Below are 19,713 nucleotides of genomic sequence, written 5' to 3' on the forward strand. Positions count from 1 at the left end.
AATTACACTGCACCATACTGCTGAGCTTCGCCCAAGTAAATCGCCAGAAAAATTAAATTCCTCCTTCAATATAAAAGATGCCTATAACGTTGTAATCATATAACAGCTCGTTCAGATCAATCCCAATCACTGTTACGATGCTCTCAATGGATATTCGTCCAGAGAGGTGATAAAGCGACACGTCATTTCCTTTGCTAAGCGGCAGCGGGTTAGGGAGCTTCTGTGGCGCCGTGCTTTCGTTCGGCGTGGATGGGAGCAGGTCAATTTGGCACACTCGGTTTTAGAGGGTGCTGCAGTTCATTGCACTAAGATCGCGGGTTGTTGGGGAGCGGCGGGTTTGATTCGGAGCGGTCTTTTGTCCCCGGCAGAAGCGTCTGTTGTATTTGGGATTCACGTGGCGGGCCCAGCGCAAGCGGCAGGAAGAAAGTTGCACACCGCGCTGTGGGAGATGCCAGGCGAGCTTGTTGAAGAAATGGCCCGGCTTCATTTGGAAGACGGCTCTTCATTTGAAGGCAGGCTTTTCGGCGCAAATACCGGCGTCTCTGGCGAAGTGGGTAAGTTCAGTCGGAGTTGAGAGAACGCCGCTTTTACTCCCTGCATACTCGCTATAACAACGTGGAGATGAGTCGGTGCTGCAGAACGGACTTGTACAGTACCAGGTTAAGCGGCAGGATTTTAATGAAATCTCGTGTAGTGGGGATTTCAGACTTAGCTTCGCCTTAGAAGAGTTTTCAGTCTTCCAACTGTGATTTGTCAGTCAATTAAATACATTGAGGCTAAAATAATGAACAGGGAGAGAGGATCTTGAAGAAGCAGGGGTCCCAGCCTGGGGTCCACGGACCCTTGCTTAATGATATTCGTCCATGACATTAAAAAAAGGGTTGGGAAGGCCTGTAGGGTCTCGGCCCGAAACATCGACTTTCCTTAGATGCTGCCTGATGCATTTTGCTTCTTTTAGTACTGCGTTGTTGCTATATTGGAAAAGACCTCGTGTGCAGCTGTAAATACTTGATTTTATTACGCCTTTATACACCTCATTTGTGCATCAGCGAGTAAAAGCATTTTTCTTTCACCCCCAGAAGCCTAATTACGTCAGTAAAGCGCAAACACATAAACAATTTCAACCAAGGGACAGATGATGAGATTGTAGCTTTCTAGTTAATAGTTTGATTCTCCTTTGAGCTTTGACCTTTCTGTGCAAAGAATGGGAAATGGAGTGGAGTGGAGCTAAATTGTTGAAAACTGAAGTGTTTTTGTAGGGGATTCTAATGCTCGTCTGTACATAACTGCTGGAAGAATAGAGATATGTCGTCCTGAGAAAGGGTCTAGACCTGAAATGTAGACTCTCTGCTCTGCCGTAGATGCATTGCGAGAGTGATTACAGGAATGAAAAGATTACTGTATGAGGAACGTCTGTCTGTATTCCCTGGAGTTCAGGAGAATGAGGGGGGATCTCATAGAAACATTCCAAATGTTAAAAGGCTTGAACAGATTAGATATGGAAAAGTTATATATCCCATGGTAGGGGAGTCTCGGACAAGAGCGTACGACTTAAGGATTGCAGGATGTCCTTTTAGAACTGAGATGCGGAAAAATTACTTCAATCAGACGGTGGTACATCTGTGGAATTTGTTACCACAAGCGGCTGCGGAGGCCAAGTCATTCGGTGTATTTAAGGCAGAGATAGGTTCTTGATTAGCCAGGGCATCAAAGGGCATGGGGTGAAATCAGGGGAGTGGGAATGACTGGAAGAATTGGATCAGCCCAAGATTGAATGGCGGGCAGACTCAATGCGCTGAATGGCCTACTTCTGCTCCTATATCTTGTGGTATTATGCTGCCTGGCCGGCTGAGTTCCTCTAGCACTTTTTGTGTGTTACCATGCATTTACTTCTAACAGACAAGTCTTAGTTTTGAGATCCTAATTACTGGAGAGGAAAGTAAACTGATCTGATCTTGGCAAGTTTGCATCTTATATGGAATTGTGAATTGTGCACTAAGATAATCTTAACTTCATATGTGATCTGTGATAGGAATTCCCACTTTACTTTTGAATTTCAAGCTTTCCACCCTTATTCTGGTTTGAAAATGGTTCTTCACTGTTTGGATTAAATGCTGGAGCTACCAAACAGCATTCTGGGAGGATTTGCTTGGTTGGGGGCAGCAACTTCTGCTCCAGGGCAATTCAAGACAAACATCATTGCCACTGACTCTCAAATCTCAAGAAACAGGTTTTTAATTAAAATTGTAGTAGCATCTTAAAAAATGTTTTGTTAGCATTGGGATGATGAATCATTTTTCCATGTAAGTGAACTTGTGCTTGCATGGCTTCACCAGTTCAAAGGATGAAGCAATGAAACACTTTGCATTTTTGCAACAATTTGATTTTTAAAAAATTGTTTCCTCTCCAAATTTTGTACCGAACCACTTCAGGGCCAGTGAAAAGCAGTAATCAATATTCAGAATTACAATGTGAAGTTGATAGTGGGCCAAAAGCCATTTCTCCTGTTGGATGGTCTTTCCAATTCCTACCATTCCTGAAGAAAATTAGGTGCCTTAATGCACTGAAGCAGTGTATAGGAATAGTGGTAAGAAGTTGAAATATTAAAATTATTTGCTGGTACTGATTGTATGCTTCTGATGCCATGATCAAAAATGTCTTGATTAGTTGCTTAAAAAACTTTGAGCTTGGCAAAAAATACTATTTATAAGAAGGGATTGCAGTGTCTGACCTCCCGTTAGTATAGATATTTTGCAGTATTTGCAAACAGGGTGATATCCAGAATATGATTGGTAGGCTACTTTCCATAACACCGAACTTTTGAAAAACACCCACCCATACTAAATTCTACTTATGCAAGAAATTACTTGGTGGACTGAAGAAATGATTCAGAGATGTTCCCAAAGATTCCTTGGACCAAGTGACATTCCCAATGCCTCAACAGAATTCCGATCCTGTGACCAATCAAACTGGAGTATTTGGGATAGCATCGTGCCTTTGTTGATTTGTCAGTACTGCATAAAAATCCAGATCAAACTGCCAAATGAGCACATCCTCTGCCAAACTATGCACTCAACTGTCTTGTTGGGCATGTCCTTTGGCAGAGTGCAGATCATACATTGATATCATTAGTTATTTTACAGAACTGGGCAAGAGAAAAGTCCTCAATTGCAAAGGAGGTGGTGAAGAAAATTCTAAATTATAAAGTGCAGCAGGGCAGCAAAGTACCAACGTTAAAAGAATAGGTACTGCACCCAGTTATTCTCTCAAATGGTGGTAAAAATTATTACATAGGGTGAATATAAAGGTGGTTGCTTAATTTCTGCCCACTAATCAGGGACAATATCACAGTTGCACTCATGGGAGATGTAATAGAGGGGTCAGTTTGGGTAGAACTCAGGAATAGGAAGGGTGCAATCACATTGATGAGATTGCACTGCAGATTCCCCCCCCCCCCCCCCCGCCAAAGCCACCGAGACATTGAAGAACATTGTTAATGTTTAACAATAATATGGCGGTTGTTATGGGGGATTTCAACTTCCCTAATAGAAACTGGGACCACCTTAGTGAAAGGGGCTTAGATGGAGCAGAATTTCTTAGTGCATTTAGGAAGGCTTCTTAAATCTATATGTGGACAGTCCAATGTTGGTGGGCAACCAGCCCGGCCTGGTGACTGACCTTTCAGTTGGGGAACAGTGACCTCAACTCCTTACCTTTCAGGACAACTAGAAATAAGGATAGATATGGTTCTTGCAGGAGAGTTTTAAATTGGAGTGGGGCAATTTACGAGGGCATTAGGCAGGAACTAAGAAGATTCAGGACCACCTTTGTTTTCTGGCACGTCCACATCAGACGTAGAGGGTATTTGAAGATCAATTGCACAGAATACAGGAAAGGTATGTTCCTGTTGGAAGGAAGGACAGGGATGGAAAGATAATAGAACAGTGGATATCCAAAGAGGTGATGAATTTAGTCAAAAAGAAAAAGTATGTAAGAGGGAGTTAGATATGGCCCTTGTGGCCAAAGGGATCGGGGGTATGAAAGCAGGTACAGGGTTCTGAGTTGGATGATCAGCCATGATCATACTGAATGGCAGCAGGTTCGAAGGGCTGAATGGCCTGCTCCTGCACCTATTTTGTATGTTTCTATGTAAAGCTTTGGAACTTAGGACCGAATAAAGCATATGAGGATGCGTCACTGATGAGTCTCATGTCACTTGCAGCGAGGTTGCTGGAGAAAATTCTTAGGGATAGGATGTATGAGCATTTGGAACCCCTGGCCTAATTAGAGAGAGCCAGCATGGCTTTTTGCAGGTCAGGTTGTGTTTTGTCAATTTGATTGACTTTTTGACCAGGTGATGAAAAAGATTGATGAGGGTAGGGCAGTGGGTGTTGTGTACAAGGATTTTGGTAAGGTGTTAGACAGATTCCCTCGTGGGAGGTGAATCCAAAAGATTCAGGCATGAGGTTCATGGTGACTTGGCTGTTTGGATTCAGAAATGGCTTGTGCATAGAGGACATAAGGTAGTTGTTGAAGGGACTTAGTTGAGCTAGAAGTCTGTATTTAATAATGTTCCTCGTGGATCTGTGCTGTTTGTAATGACCTGGCTTAAAATGTTGGGAGTAAGTTTGCTGATTATGCCAAGATCGGTGGAGTTGTGGACAGTGTAGAAGACTGGCAACTAATACAGCATGATACAAATCAATTGCAGGTATGGGCAGAGAAATGGTAGATGGAGTTCAACCCTGAGAAACGTGAGGTGTTGCACCTTGGTAAGGCAAATGCAAGGCGATGGCACTCTCTTAAGGCCAAAATCCTTAACAGTGTTGAGCAGAAGGATCCTGGGATTCAAGTTCATAGCTCCTTGAAAGTGGTTACACAGGTTGATGTGTTAAGAAGGCTGTTATTAGTTGTGGCATTGAGTTCAAAAGTCAAGAGGTTATTTTGCAACTTTATAAAGCCTGGTTAGGCCACGTCTGAAGTATTGCATACAGTTCTGGTTGCCTGTTGAGGTTTTGGAGAGGGTTCAGAAGAGGTTTACCAGGATGCTGCCTGGTTTAGAGGGCATGTGCCATCATGAGAGGTTGGATAAGCTTGGGTTGTTTTCTCTGGAGCGCCAGAGACTGAGGGGAGATCTGAGAGAGGTTTATAAGATTATGAAAGCCATAGATAGAGTGGACAGGGAGTATCATTTTCCTGGGGTTGAAATGTCTAATACCAGAGGACATGCGTTGAAGGTGGGGGGAAGGGTGTACCTTCAAGGAGGATGTGAGAGGTAAAGTTTTTTTTTACTCAGAATGGTGGATGCTTGGAATGTGATGCCTGGTGTGGTGGTAGAGGCAAATACATTAGAGGCTTTCAAGAGATGTTTAGATAGGCTCATGGATACAAGGAAGATGGACAGATAGATTGTATAGGTGGGAGGGATTAGTGCTTTGGCACTTTTGATTTACTTAGCGGGTTTGACACAGCATCTTGGGCCGAATGGCCTGTTCCGGTGCTGTTTTCTTCTGTGTCCTCGTCAAAGGGCAGGGTTTCTCTTCGCCCACCGTTGATGCTGCCTTCACCGAATCTCCTCCATTACCCAGACATCTGCACTCACTCCATCTTTCTGCTACCTTAACAGTGATAGAGTTCCTCTTGTCCTCACTTTATACTCCGAGCCCCCGTATCCAACGCATCATTCTCTGCAGTTTCTAACATCTTCAACGGAGCGCACCATCAAACGCATCGTAACTCCTCCCCCACCCTGCTTTCCGCAGGGATCACTCTCTCTGTTCGTCCCTCCCCTCTAATCTCCCTCCTGGCACACATTCCTGCAAGCAGCAAAAGTGCTGCACCTGCCCAATCACCTCCTCCCTCATCTCATTCAGGGTCCCAGGCAGTCCTACCAGGTGAGGCAGTGCTTTACCTGTGAATCTGTTGGAGTTTTCTGTTGTCGCTGGTGCTCCCAGTGTGGGCTCCTCTGCACTGGTGAGACCCAACGTAAATTGGTGGGACCGTTGTATTGAGCGTTTCTGTTCCATCTACCGAAAGCTGGATTCTTGGTGGGGTGGCCCCCCATTTTAATTCCTATCCCCATTCTGCAATGTCAGTCCGTGGCCTCCTCTTCTGCCAAGATGAGGCTACTCTCAGGTTGGAGGATCAGCTCCTCAAATTCTGTCCAGGTAGCCTTCAACCAGCTGGCATGAACATTGATTTCTACAACTTGTAATTTTTTTCCCCCTCCCCTTCCCTCTTTTTCAATTCCCCATTCTGATCTCTCAGTTCTTTTGATCACCTGCCTATCATCTCCCTCTGGTACTCCTCCTCCTTCCCTTTCTCCTATCATTCACTCTCTCATCAGGTTCCTCCATCTCCAGTCCTTTACCTTTTCCACCTATCACCTCCCAGTTTCCTACTTCACCTACTATTTGTCCTCCCCCACCTTATACTGGCAACTTCTCCAGTCCTGATGAAGGGTCTTGGCCCGAAATGTCGGCTATCTACTCATCTCCTGCTGAGTTACTCCATCACCTTGTGTGTGCAGTTACCAGTTCTGCTCTTTAATGGTAGATCAGATATTGGGTGATTATAAAATAAATAAATAAATGGGACAATGCTGAAAGGAGTGTTGTACTGTGTGGAGTTCTGACTGAAAAAAATAGAATGGGTAATAGAGTAATGATTTACAACCAACATCCTGATATAGTGGACACTGAGTCAATAGTATACTGTTTGTATCCACCTCATCACAAGCATTCCCTTTGTTCTTAACGCTCCCTTCATCTCTGCAAATAGGCATTCTTTTAGATTGCCTAAGACATTTCTCCACTTTCTGGAAGTTATGGACCTGTATACCAAGATCACTGCTCCAAAGTCGTCTGCCACTTACTGTATTATTCCCTCTTGTGTTTGATCTCCCCAAACAGAACACCAGTTCTGATTGAACTTCATTTACTGTATCTCTGCTCAAATTCCTAACTGATGATCTGTAGTCCTGCCCTATCCTTGGGACAACCTTTCTCACCAGCCAGTTCTTGTGGTGCCTGCAAGCATATTAATCTAGATTTTAATTGAAATCTTTCTCTATAAACTTCCTGGTCTCAGAAAGTTAAAACTACTTTGAGATGGTATCTATGGGAGTGGCAGCAGTATTTCATATTTGCAATGTCTTATAAAAGAACATGCATGTTTTGCATTCTGATTGCTTTGCCCTGGTGCTTTGTTAAACTCGGGTCGTCAGTATGTTTTCTTGAGTGGGAAATTATTTTCAGTATTTTCCGTCTGTTGGTCTTTTAAAAAGTTGTTGTGAGAAGTTTTCTTGCAAACGTTAAATTTGTCGATTGTAGAGCTGTAGATTGGTGCAGACTTGAATAAAATCTGAATGTGCCTGGAACAAAAAAAAATCAACTGTTTATATTTACATCAATGTATTTTCTTTTAAGTTTTCCAGACTGGAATGGTGGGTTACCCTGAGGCCCTGACGGATCCATCATATTATTCCCAAATACTTGTCCTTACCTATCCGCTAATTGGGAACTATGGTGTACCAAAGGATGAAGGTGATGAACATCAGCTCAGTAAGGTACATGACGTGGAATGGACTTTTTTTTTATACTGATGCTTAAAATGTGTTAGTAAATACTGGTCTAAAGCCAACTCACTCAGTTTGAATATTGGATATAATAATCTGTTTTTCTTTCACAAGATTAGAGATGGGGCTGGTAGTAAATTCTCAACTTGGGCATCACAGTAGCATATTGGTTAGTGCAACGCTATTATCGGGGTGTTCCAGAATTCAATTCTGGTGCTGTTCTGTAAGGAGTCTCTATGTCCACCCCGTGGAATGCGTGGTTTTTCTCAGGCGGTCCAAGGACATACCGGGTAGGTTAATTGGTCATTGTAAATTGTCCCGTGGTTAGGTTGGGGTTAAATTGAGTTTGTCAGGCGTTACAGGGGCAGCGTGGTTCAAAGGACTGGAAGGGCTTACTCTGCGCCGTATTACTAACTAAATCGTCCACATTACTTCTGACCATGAAATTAAGTCTGTCCAGAAGAAGTTTCCAGAAACATTTCTCTGTCTTATCCAGAAAAAGTATAGTAATTTTCATTGCATATCATAGTGTATTCATCTAGTAGGCTTTTCTTTTGCATCTATTGCTTAAGCTCTTCATTGGTGATTTGAAGGAAAAGATGTAAAGAGAATGGTCCCTTTATTTAATTCTCATTGACCTGTTCTTTTATGTGATGTTGAAATTCGTGGTAAAGTGTTGGGAAAACAGGTTTGTATTTTAATTTTTTTTTATTGCATTCTCTTTTCAATATTTTAATACTTTGTCCCTTTGTCTAATTATTTAAACAGTATTCACGGTTTAATTCATGTTTTATTTTCATAGTGGTTTGAATCATCCAAAATTTATGCTGCAGCACTGGTGATCGGCGAACATTCAGAAAACCCAAGTCACTGGAGTTCAGTCCACTCGTTGGGCCAGTGGTTGAAAGACCAAGGAATTCCTGCATTAGAGGGTGCGTATGGGATCTCTGTAAGCAATTTCTGAATTGTAGGAAGAATTAAACTAAGATGGAAGAGGAGCGAGAAGAGTGGGATGGTTGTGGACAGAGGGAGGATAGGAATTAGATGCTGAGTGGTTTGTGTACAGGGAGGAACTGGCAGGGGTGAAAGAGCTTGAGGAGAAAACAGATTCTCAAAGTTTGGGGCTAAAGCAGCTGCTGTACCGAACCAGAATGCATCACTGAAGGAAGAGGTTGTTAGCATTGTGAAAAAACTTTAACATTGTTAAAGAGCTGACTTGGGCTGAGTTAACTGGGTGTATAACGTAGAGGGAACAACTCAAGGCTGATGAGACAGCGTTCGAGAACAGCACTATCACTGACATAATGCCTCATTACATTATTGATGAGGCAACTTGACAAGGATAGGTCCACGAAGTATACCCATGTACAACTGACTGGAACATTTCTTCTCTTTCCAAACTTCCCCTCCATCCAAGTAAGGATTTTGGGACCAAATCAGAAACCTTTGCCACCAGATCTGTTGCTGGTGTGACTTCGCTTGTATCTGGTTCCCTTTGTCTGTGCTGAGAGGGTGTGCTACAATAATTGATTGTAGCCACTGCATCTTAAGGTTGTCTGCCAGTACTGTATATGAATTAAAATCCGGCTGGAAGATTATCTATCATCTTGAATTAAAACTTGTTTGAATTCAGTTAACTAGTTTTCCTTCTTACACAATTATGTTTAGATAAATGTATATAGTATTAAGTGCTGTAATTCATAGTCCACTGCATTTTAACTGAATATCATGTTAGTGAAATGCAGGTCACCAGTATCCTAGAGTTTGCATGTTTCTGATGCAGTCTTAAGTTATACTAACTGGAATTTTTTCTGGTTTAGTTATGAGTTGTTAAGGTGCACAAGGATTTATTTGTTTATTGCTGCTGTAACTTTGTTATCTTTTTCAATCTTTGATTCACCTTGTTTCTTTTTCAACCTTTGTGATCTGTACTCTGTATCTCATGGCATTTGAAATGGATTTCTCAATTTGCAAAACAGAAATATTCAAGTGGAGCATATTATACCTAAACTGTTAAAGGCTCATCCTGTAATGACTTTGCAGCTGTAGTCAATTTGCTGTGATCGATTAACTTGTGTAACAATCCAAATTTTTTTTTTTCTGGTCTTTTGACTGGTCAGCAGCTGTTGACAAGCACATCAAAATGTTCATGCTGATCATGGGAGCTACAGTAGGAAAAGGATGATAGCTCCCTGAGCTTACATTTTGGTGCACAGTCACCCCACACAATGTGTCGCATCAATGTGAAAGACTGGGTTTGCTCTTGTGGAGATCAGATGGTAAAGTGTAGCCACAGCTGATGTGCTGAGGTCCCATACTGATAGTACTTCACTGGGCAAAGCTGTGGGTAGAACTTTGTGTTGCACCTAAGCTTATGAGGCTTTTAAAACTTCTTAAACTTTCAAATATTGTAAAAAATTATATTGAATATGAATAAGTTCTAAAATTTCCTAAAAATCAGTTTAATTAAAGGCACAGAACATGTAGAAATTAAATTAAAGTCAAATAATTAACTTACTATCCAAACTTGGAAGCTTCTAATGCCTAGGACTGACTGGTGTGGATCAGAGTGGTGGAGATTCCCTATTGTAGTATGAGGAAATTTCTGCAAGACTTGCTCTGCCATTGGATTACATGCAGAGATGTATGAAGGAGCACAGTGACAGAATTTTTGCCATTTGACAGGAAATTGTCCCAGACTTAAAGCAGATCTATGAAAGTCTGGGACCAACAAAGGATCAGCTGAATACTGGTGGTTCCTTTTCGGAATTGCCAAGTGCAGGCATCAACCTTGGCCTGATACTTTTACATTGGTATGGTTTTAAAACAAATACTTCCACCAATTAGATGCTGTGAGGCAGTGATGTTTTGTAGTTTTTTGGCAAAGAATGTTGCTGAAGATGAATTCAGTAATGTGATCACGTATCCTCAACATATTAGTGCTCGTAGAAGGCTTGTTTGAAAAAGGCCAGCACTAACTAATTCTATGACAATAGAGATGTACCCACACATTAGCCTGTAAGGCACTACTAAACTAACAATATTACATTGTTGAATTTGCAGGAATTGATACAAGACGCCTCACAAAGAAGATTCGGGAAAAAGGCACAATGTTAGGGAAGATTGTGATAAATGGGATAGATCCAAATACTCTTCCTTTTCATGATCCAGACAAACTAAATCTGGTGAAGGAAGTTTCCATCAAGGTAAATGTCAGAAGTGTGACTCCTAGATATGCACATTATTATTTTTATCTGTTATACTAGTTCCATCTTCCCTGTTGCTGCTTTACAAAAGTGATCAAGTGAGGAAACTAATCTTATTTAATTGTTTATTATCACGTACTAAATTATTTGCAGCTTGATTCACATGTGTTCTTTCATTCATCAACTCAGCAAATATTACTTCTGATCCTTCCTCCAAAAATGCTGCCTAACCTGCTGAGGCTATCCAGCATCATATTGCATGCACTCACTTGCTGCTTTTAACTTTATTGATTGGCTGCTTATTTGAATTATCTGCACTGGTGGTGTAGTGGCATCCGGATCTGGGTTTTGGGGTGAGAGATCCCGAAAAGTTGCCCCCCCCCCCCCGATGCACCAAATGAGGGCGGGAGGAATTTAACTTATTTGAATAAATTTTCACGTTTCACCATATACAGTACAACTCTGAAATTCATTTTCTTGTGGGCATACTCAGTAAATCCAAGAGCCATAATAGAATCAAAGAACATGGTGGACAACATGGTGGACAAGCATGGTGGACAACATGGTGGACAACATGCTTGTCCAACATGGTGGACAAGCAACCAATGTGTGCAAAAGACAACAAACTGCAAATACCGAAGGGAAATAAATAATAATAATAAATAAATACGGAGAACATGAGATCCTTGAAAGTAAGTTTACAGGTTGTGGGAACATTTCAGTGTTGGGTGCAAATGAAGTTGAGTGAAATTATCCCCTTTGGTTCCAGAGTCTGAAGGTTGAGAGGTAGTAGCTGTTCCTAAACCTGGTGATGTAAGCCCTGAGGCTCTTGTACCACCTTCCTGAAATCCGCAGCGAGATTATTGATTAGCTGGGCAATTAATTTGTAAGGATGTTGCATGCACAAAGGGGATCGAGCAAGGGAATTGGGACTGACTCGATTGTGGTATGGAAAGCTGCCATGGTTTCTTATGTTGTGGAATTCTCTAGGATTGATGCTACTGGGGATATCCCTACACACTGTTCAACTTGTGAGGGTTGCATGTGCCTCAGTGGTTAGAAACTGATTTTCAGGAGCATGGTGAGGGGGAGTCTGAGGAGAAATGGTGATAGGAAAAATAATAGATTAAGTAGTTTTTATGATATCTGCTGCTAGGAGTGTGTATGTGACTTTGGATTTTTGCCCTGTTTTTTGATCATAATACAACTAACGGGTCTGCCTCTTTTTGAAACAAAAATCTGAAAACATGAGGTCAGTGTACAAGATAAAAGTTTTGCTTTTATTTTTAACTGTCCCCCATGTATCATTCATTCATTAATACTTGTAGATTTCTACTCTATTCCATAAATTTATTTATGTGCATGTATGAAATGAAAAATTAGCAAGATACATCGCCGAAAGATGAAATATTTGTACAATTTTGTTAAAGTTGTGTAGTTAAAAGAAATGTGAATAAACATATTGTGTCTAGCAAAGGGGATTTATAAATTCACTTTTCTTTGTTTCACTTTCAGGAACCCAAGGTATACAATCCCTCTGGAAGTGTGAAAATCTTGGCTGTGGACTGTGGGATGAAGTATAACCAGATCAGATGCTTGTGTAAGAGAGGAGCTTCTGTAACTGTAGTACCGTGGGATTATCCTTTGAAGAGTAACGGTGAGGATAAGTCGAGAATTAAGCATTTTAAAATTTGGTTGCAACAGGAAATGATATTCTAGTAGAACACAGAACTGTATAGCACAGTTCAAGCCTTTAAGCTTATGAAGTTGCATCAACCTTTTATCTACTCTCAAGATCAATCTAACCCTTCCCTCCCACATACTCTCCATTTTCCTTTCAACCACGTGCCTATCTAAGAGTCTCTTAAATGCTCCTATGTATCTGCCTGTACCACCACCCCAGGAGTAGGTTCCATGCACTCACCACCTTGTGTGTAGTTAAAAAAAAAAAGCCTTTAACATCCCCTTCCACTATGCAGTTGTAAGGAACAGTTTGTGAACTCTTGGTTTTTTACATTAATTCATAAAATGTGGTCTGGAAGTCTCCCTGCCTTCCCTCATTGATCACTTCACACTTTTCCTGTTTGAACTTCATCTACTGCTTCTCAACCCAGCTCTGCATTCTGTCAAAGTGCCATTGTAACCTACAGCAACCTTCTGCACCATCCATAATGCCATCAAACCATGTCATCTGTTGACCTACTAGCCCTCCCTTCCACTTCCTCATATGTCATTTATAAAAATCACAATAAGCAGGAGTCCCAGAACGGATCCCTGAGGAGCTCCACTAGACACAGACCTGCAGGCAGAACACACTCCATCTCTCACCTTCTGCCCTCTGTGGGCAAGCCTATTCTAAGTCCACACAGCCAAGTTTCCATGGATGACGTGCTTTGACTTTCTGAGTAAGCCTATCAAGGGGAACTTGTCGATCACCTCACCAAAATCGATATACACTTCATCAAATTGTTTTGTCGTTTCGCTCAAATAATTCAGTCAGCCTGATCTGCCTATGCTGACTATCCCTGATCAGACTATGCTTCTCAATTTACTTGTAAATCCTTTCTTTGAGAATCCTCTCTAATAATTTGCCCACCACTGGCACAAGGCTCACAGGTCTGTAATTCCCCAGGATTATAATTTCTTGAGCAAAGAAATAACATCTGCCATCCTCAGATCTTCTGGTACCACTCCTGTGGCAAATGGGGATGCAATGATCATTGCCAAGGTGCAGCAATCTCTTCCCTTCCAGTGGTAACCTGGGCATATCTCGTCCTGCCCCAGGGAACTGTATATCTGAATGTTTCCCAGAAGTTCCAGCACTTCCACTTTCTTAACCTCAACATGTTCCAACACATTAGGCTGTCCTACACTGGTTTCGCATTTGCCAAGGTCCCTCTTACTGGTGAATACTGAAGCAATGTATTCGTTAAGGGCCTTCCCTACCTTTCTGACCCCAGACACAAGTTTCCTTTTTTTAAAAGATTTGATCAGTCGCATCCTCACTCTAGTCATCCTTCTGTTCTTCACGCATGTGTAGAGTGCTTTGGGGTTTTCCTCCATCCTACTTGCCAAGGCCTCCTCATGTCCCCTTCTAGATGTCTTCAGTCATTTAAGCTCCTTTCTGGCTAACTTATAACTCCCAGGGCCCTACCTGATCTTTGCTTCCTAAACCTTATATATACTTTTTTTTCCTCTTGACTAAATGTTCCACCTCTCTTTTGAGCCATGAGTTCTTCACCCTACCATCATTTCCCTGCCTCAACAGGACAGTCCGATCTTGTTGCAATTTTGAAAACACTTTTAAGCATTTATACACTGGAAATCTAATTACCAGTTTGAAATGGGTTTTCATCACTTATGCTGGGAATTTTGACTCCCTTTAACTTGGAAGCTTGCAAAATTTTTTTTTATCAGCGAGAAAATCTGCAGTGTTCTTAGCTGAATGGGATCTTTTTTCCCCTGTGTACATGTATTTATTCTTTTCACAATTACATGAAAGTTCAAAGTAAAGTTCCAAACCAAATATTGATGATTGCTGATTTTTTAAAAAAAAGAAGCGCAAGAGCTTGATATATAATTAGCCATTGCTACGTCCATATTCCCTGTTTTGGAAAGGGATAATTGTTGGAAGTGTACATTAGTAATTATTTTTCTATTTCAGAATTTGATGGGTTATTTATCAGCAATGGACCAGGAGATCCAGAGTATTGTCGACAGACAATTAGCAATGTGAGGAAGATCATTTCTGAAGAAAATCCTAAGCCTTTATTTGGAATTTGTATGGGACATCAGATCCTTTCATTGGCAGTTGGAGCCAAAGTTTACAAGATGAAGTGAGTAGGCTGCAAATTAGACTTGTGTTTGCGCCTTTTTGGTATTTTGTGGGGGTGTATAAATTATGTGTACCTTCCTCAATGACCATGCTAGTGAAGATGCTGTCTGAATCAGCAGTCAATAAAGCCCAGCTTTGATTCCTAACCTACATTGAATTGGCTGATTCCCTGTGGACTAACTATTGTCTGTTAACTTTGCAATGAGCGGGGATTTAGAGGCAAGGGTCCCATTCTTAACCAGCAGCAAGTACATGTGGAATATCCCACTGCCTTGAGCAATCTTTCTCTAGTGCTCTGCTTCACGTGTAGAAGTAATACATCTGCTTTTTCAATATCTGGAGCCCTAAATATTCCAAGTATACTACCAATTTGTTGTTTTCACTTCAGTATTCACTGTTCACCAAGGAATTCCTGCACCAAGGAGACCAGATGTTGGTTGGCTTATTGATCAGCAGATCATCTTGATTCGTTTTGTATCCCTGTTCCGAATTCCCAAACTTCTAGCGTTCATAATTTTCAATTCTTTCTGTACCTCTGTTAACCTACTGCCCTTGGCCTTTCGCGCTCTTCCATTGAACCACTGGTAAGCTTTTACTTTCTTTCTTTCTTTCTTACTTTCTTTCTTTCTAAATCTCTTTATTATTATTAATAATAAGGACAAAATACAAATGATATATAAATAAAAAAAAGAAATTACAAACATACAAATTCCATTACAGATGAAAAAAGACAAACAATAGTTACAGTATAAATGAGTTTACCAAGACATAAACCATACAGTATATGTATGAACATGGTAAGTCTAAATATTTCATAATATATGATATAAAAAAAAACAGAAAAAAAGAAAGAAAAAAAATATATATATAATGCAAAATTAGCTAATCTACTAATCTAATGACTAATAAAGAAGAAAAAAGAAGCAAGAAAAAAAAGAAACATTGGGAAAAGAGAAAAAGGGCTGTTTATAATATCTCACAAGAATAAATAATCATCAATGCCGTCACTTCTGGTCCTCTCAACATACATAAGGTAAAAGCTGGAAAGTCAAATGAACTTGGAACGGGGTCATATTACATCATATGAAAATGTTGAATAAATGGTCTCCATAACTTTTCAAATTTAATAGAAGTATCAAAAACACCACTTCTAATTTTTTCTAAATTTAAACATAACATAGTTTGAGAGAACCAATTAAGTACAGTGGGAGGGTTAATTTCCTTCCAATTCAACAATATAGATCTTCTAGCCATCAGAGTTAGAAATGCAATCATTCAACGGGCGGAAGAAGATAAAAGCAGTGAGTCCATCATTGGTAAACCAAAAATTGCGGTAATAGGATGAGGTTGTAAATCAATATTCAAAACCGCAGAAATAATATCAAAAATATCTTTCCAATATTTTTTCAAAAACGAACATGACCAAAACATATGAGTTAAAGATGCGATTTCAGATTGACATCTATCACAGATAGGATTTATATAAGAGTAAAAATGAGCTAATTTATCCTTGGACATATGGACCCTAACCACTGGTAAGCTTGACAAACATCTCTTCATTAGGCAATACTTGCCCATAATTGCTTCCGACTTGTTTGATTACCATCCTGTTTTACCTTGGACTATCACCCCTTTTGTGATTTGATTTTGCTACCTTTCCATTCTTCCTTCCTCGTTTTGATAGGTGTTTAAAACTTTAGTCAGTAAGAAACTTTTCCAGTCTTAATGACAGGTCATTCACTTGAAATCCTAATTGACTTTGCAGCTTCTTTCTGACCTCCTGCATAACTCAATATTTACTGTTTATCTTAATGATTGGAAAGAAAAGTGACTCAAAGTGTAAATTCAATAAAGCATTGTGCAAAGTACCTGGGAGCTGTCAAGGCTGGTGAATGTATATTCAAGTTAGTACAAAGTGAGAAAAGATGTATTGTTATTGAAGGTAGCTAAAGATGTGCATTGTGCATGTTTATAGATACTTAAAGCATGACTCTGTTCAGTAAGAACAAGAAAGGCGCTGTATGTGGAGTCCAAGTATACACAGCAACGTAGGTTTTTGTTCCCACATGAATGTCATAATTCCAGTTCTGGCCAAAAGATTATTTTATCTGCAACTTTTAATGTTTTTTCCTGACAGATTGAGCATCTTTATTTTATTTAGAGATTCAGCATGGTAACATGCTCTTCTGGCCCAATGAGTCCTCCGTGCCACCCAATTTTACCTCTGTGTCCAGTTGACCTGTGTGCCTTGGGAATGTGGGAGGAAAATGGAACACCCAGAGGAAGCCCATGCGGTCACAGGGAGAACGTATAAACTCCCCGCAGACAGTGGCAGGAATTGATCCCGTGTCACTGGCACTGTAATAGTGTTATGCTAACAGTGAGGCTACCGAAATATATTATCTATATTTTTCACAGTTATATATTCTGTTAATTTAATTTGGCTTCCATATGGGTAATCCTCATATTAACCCATTTGTTCAAATTGTAGCGATAAATGTAAACCACTCAAATTAAATATTGCAGAATTGACAAGAGTACATTTTGCTTTTGTGTGATGTTTTGTGAGTAACGTGGTTCTCTGTTTCTTTTGAGATGAGACTTTGCCAGTCTGTTAAGATTCGGCTACAAAACAGCTACATGCTGCATTAAAAAAAAGTCAATCAGCAAACAGTGCCTTTCAAGAAAATTCATTACATTGCCTCAAAGGCACATAGTGATAAGAAATAGAAGCCTGAGTTCTGCTGGTAACTACTAATAGTCCCACACTGCTGGAACAGGCTGGTAATTGTCCTGGTTTAACTCCCAGTTAAGAATAACGCCAGTACAGCCTTGACTCGTGCTGTTTTGTTGGAATTGTGTTTGTGGATAATAGGAAGTTGTAGCTGTCTGGACTCTTCTAAGAAATTTTAGAACATCCTTCCTATCAGCCTTGAAATGTGGTTTTAATTATGAATTATGCTGATGATTTCCACAGACATATTTTCATTTTAGTGTACAGTGAATTTGAGTTGACTGGCATCGTGCAAAAAGAAAAGGTTTGGCTTACGGTGCTGTTTATTGTAATTTGTCTGGTATTTGTAAGAATGTTTACATAATCTGATAAAAGAGTTTATCATTCTTGCAGCTTTCCCACAGAATTGGTGTTTTGGGGATTTGACACTTGTGAAAAACCGGTTTCTTCAGCATTGTTTTGATTATTCATTTACCATTGTACATGTACACTGAAAATTTCTCACCCTGCTAATGCAGTTAGACAGTTTTGCAAAACAAAATCCTTTATCAGCTTTCTCAGTGACCCAGCAGTCAGTGCTTTGTTCTCACAGCTCCAGTTATCTGGGTTTAATCTTAGAGCTGTTATCTTGGAGTTTGTGTGTACACTGGAATGCACATTTTTTTCTTTGTGACAGATATGGGAATCGTGGGCATAACCAGCCTTGTATTCATGAAGATACACAACGTTGCTTCATTACATCCCAGAATCATGGCTTTGCTGTAGACCCAAACCATCTTCCAGGAGATTGGTCTGTTCTGTTCACCAATGCTAATGACCAATCCAATGAAGGAATCATTCATAATACTAAACCAATTTTCAGGTGGGTATTTTGAAAGACTACACTAATTAATCTGTCTTTTTCATTGACAGAGTGACATTTGTATTGTGCTTTTGATGTTGTAAATTATCTCAAACTATTTCAAAGGGAATTTCAAATGAGTCATCCTCTAATTAAACATGGGGATGGAGGGGGGCGGGGAAGAGGAGTTCTGATGAGACATTATTGTCCAAAGAAATGATTAAGAATATGAGCAGCAGACAGGCTGGGCCCTGACAGAGAAGTAGAAGAAAGTGGTCTTCATGGTGTTGATGGGTTGAAATTCTCTAATCCAAATGCTGTGAAAGTTACTTGAATTGATTAACTTGTTGGTTGGTTGGCATCCATCTGTCATCAGCATCACAAGTGTGGGTGGAAGGTATGGACATCCCGAGATGCCCAGTTGTCAAGATCCCCCTCTCAGCCTCACTAATGTAGTCCAAAGGAAGGTTGATGAAGCAATATGTTTGGCACCAGCTTGGCTGCAGGAGCTGCCGGAAGGATGTTCAGTGACGTCCAACTGCCTGAGGAGCTCCACTCCGGATTTGCTGTCTGGGTTTACTCCCGTAGCCTTTGTCTCTCCCAAGACTGCCCACAAGGCAGTGGGTCTATTTACCCATAGTGGGGATCTGTCTAATGAGCACCAGGGTGTGTCCACACACCAGTGGGCCTGTGTGCTCTGAGTGCAGGGGCCAGACCTCCTCCCTGTCCTCTAGTTCAGCTTGAATCCAAAAGGAGTTCAGTGTCCATGTGTTGCCACATAGAAACTACATGAGGCTTGCTGTTGGAGAGGCTATGTACTGGCAGGAAGAGACTTGCGCATTCAGCTCTTCTTTTCACTGCTAGCCAGTGATGGAAGCTGAAAATGGGAGCGACAAGCACTACCTGCTACACTACCACACTAGACACATCACAACCACCGTTTGTTGACACCTTGGACCATAAGACATGGGAGCAGAATTAGGCCATTTAGCCCATTGAGTCTGCTCCTCCAATCAATCATGGCTGATCCTTTTTACTCCTCAACCCCAGTCCCTGGCCTTCTCCCTGTAACCTTATATACCCAGCGACCTTGCCTCCACAGCTGCATGTGGCAACAAGTTCAACGAATTCACCACCCTTCGGCTAAAGAAGTATCTCGGCATTTCTGTTTTGAAAGGGTGCCCTTCTATCCTGATGCTGTGCTCTCTTGTCCTAGACTCTCCCACCGTGGGAAACGTCCTTTCCACATTTACACTGTCTAGGCCTTTCAACATTTGAAAGGTTTCAATGAGATTCCCCCCCCCTCCCCCAAACTTCTGAATTCCAGCGAGTACAGACCCAGAGCCATCAAACGTTCCTCGTATGATAACCCTTTCGTTCCTGGAATCATCCTTGTGAACATCCTCTGTACCTGCTCCAATGCCAGCACATCTTTTCTAAGATGAGGGGTCCAAAATTGTTTACAGTACTCGAGGTGAGGCCTCACTGGTGCCTTAGAGCACATCCTGTTCTAGTATTCTA

The 19,713-nt window shown here is 40.9% G+C and overlaps 1 protein-coding gene across 2 annotated transcripts in view; it reads left to right on the top strand.

Annotated features, from left to right (window-relative positions):
- The first annotated feature begins 204 nt into the window (after positions 1–204).
- cad (carbamoyl-phosphate synthetase 2, aspartate transcarbamylase, and dihydroorotase) overlaps positions 205–19,713 on the top strand; it is a 107,011-nt gene continuing 87,502 nt past the window's right edge. For both annotated transcript variants that reach the window (XM_059981680.1, XM_059981681.1), the window contains exons 1-7: positions 205–554; positions 7,428–7,567; positions 8,379–8,508; positions 10,640–10,782; positions 12,298–12,439; positions 14,447–14,618; positions 18,028–18,213. In XM_059981680.1, coding sequence (XP_059837663.1) covers positions 449–554; positions 7,428–7,567; positions 8,379–8,508; positions 10,640–10,782; positions 12,298–12,439; positions 14,447–14,618; positions 18,028–18,213 — 1,019 coding nt within the window. In that variant the 5' untranslated portion in view covers positions 205–448. The remainder of the gene's footprint in view (positions 555–7,427; positions 7,568–8,378; positions 8,509–10,639; positions 10,783–12,297; positions 12,440–14,446; positions 14,619–18,027; positions 18,214–19,713) is intronic.

The sequence above is a fragment of the Hypanus sabinus genome, chromosome 10 (genome assembly GCF_030144855.1).
Source record: "Hypanus sabinus isolate sHypSab1 chromosome 10, sHypSab1.hap1, whole genome shotgun sequence".
NCBI lineage: Eukaryota > Metazoa > Chordata > Chondrichthyes > Myliobatiformes > Dasyatidae > Hypanus > Hypanus sabinus.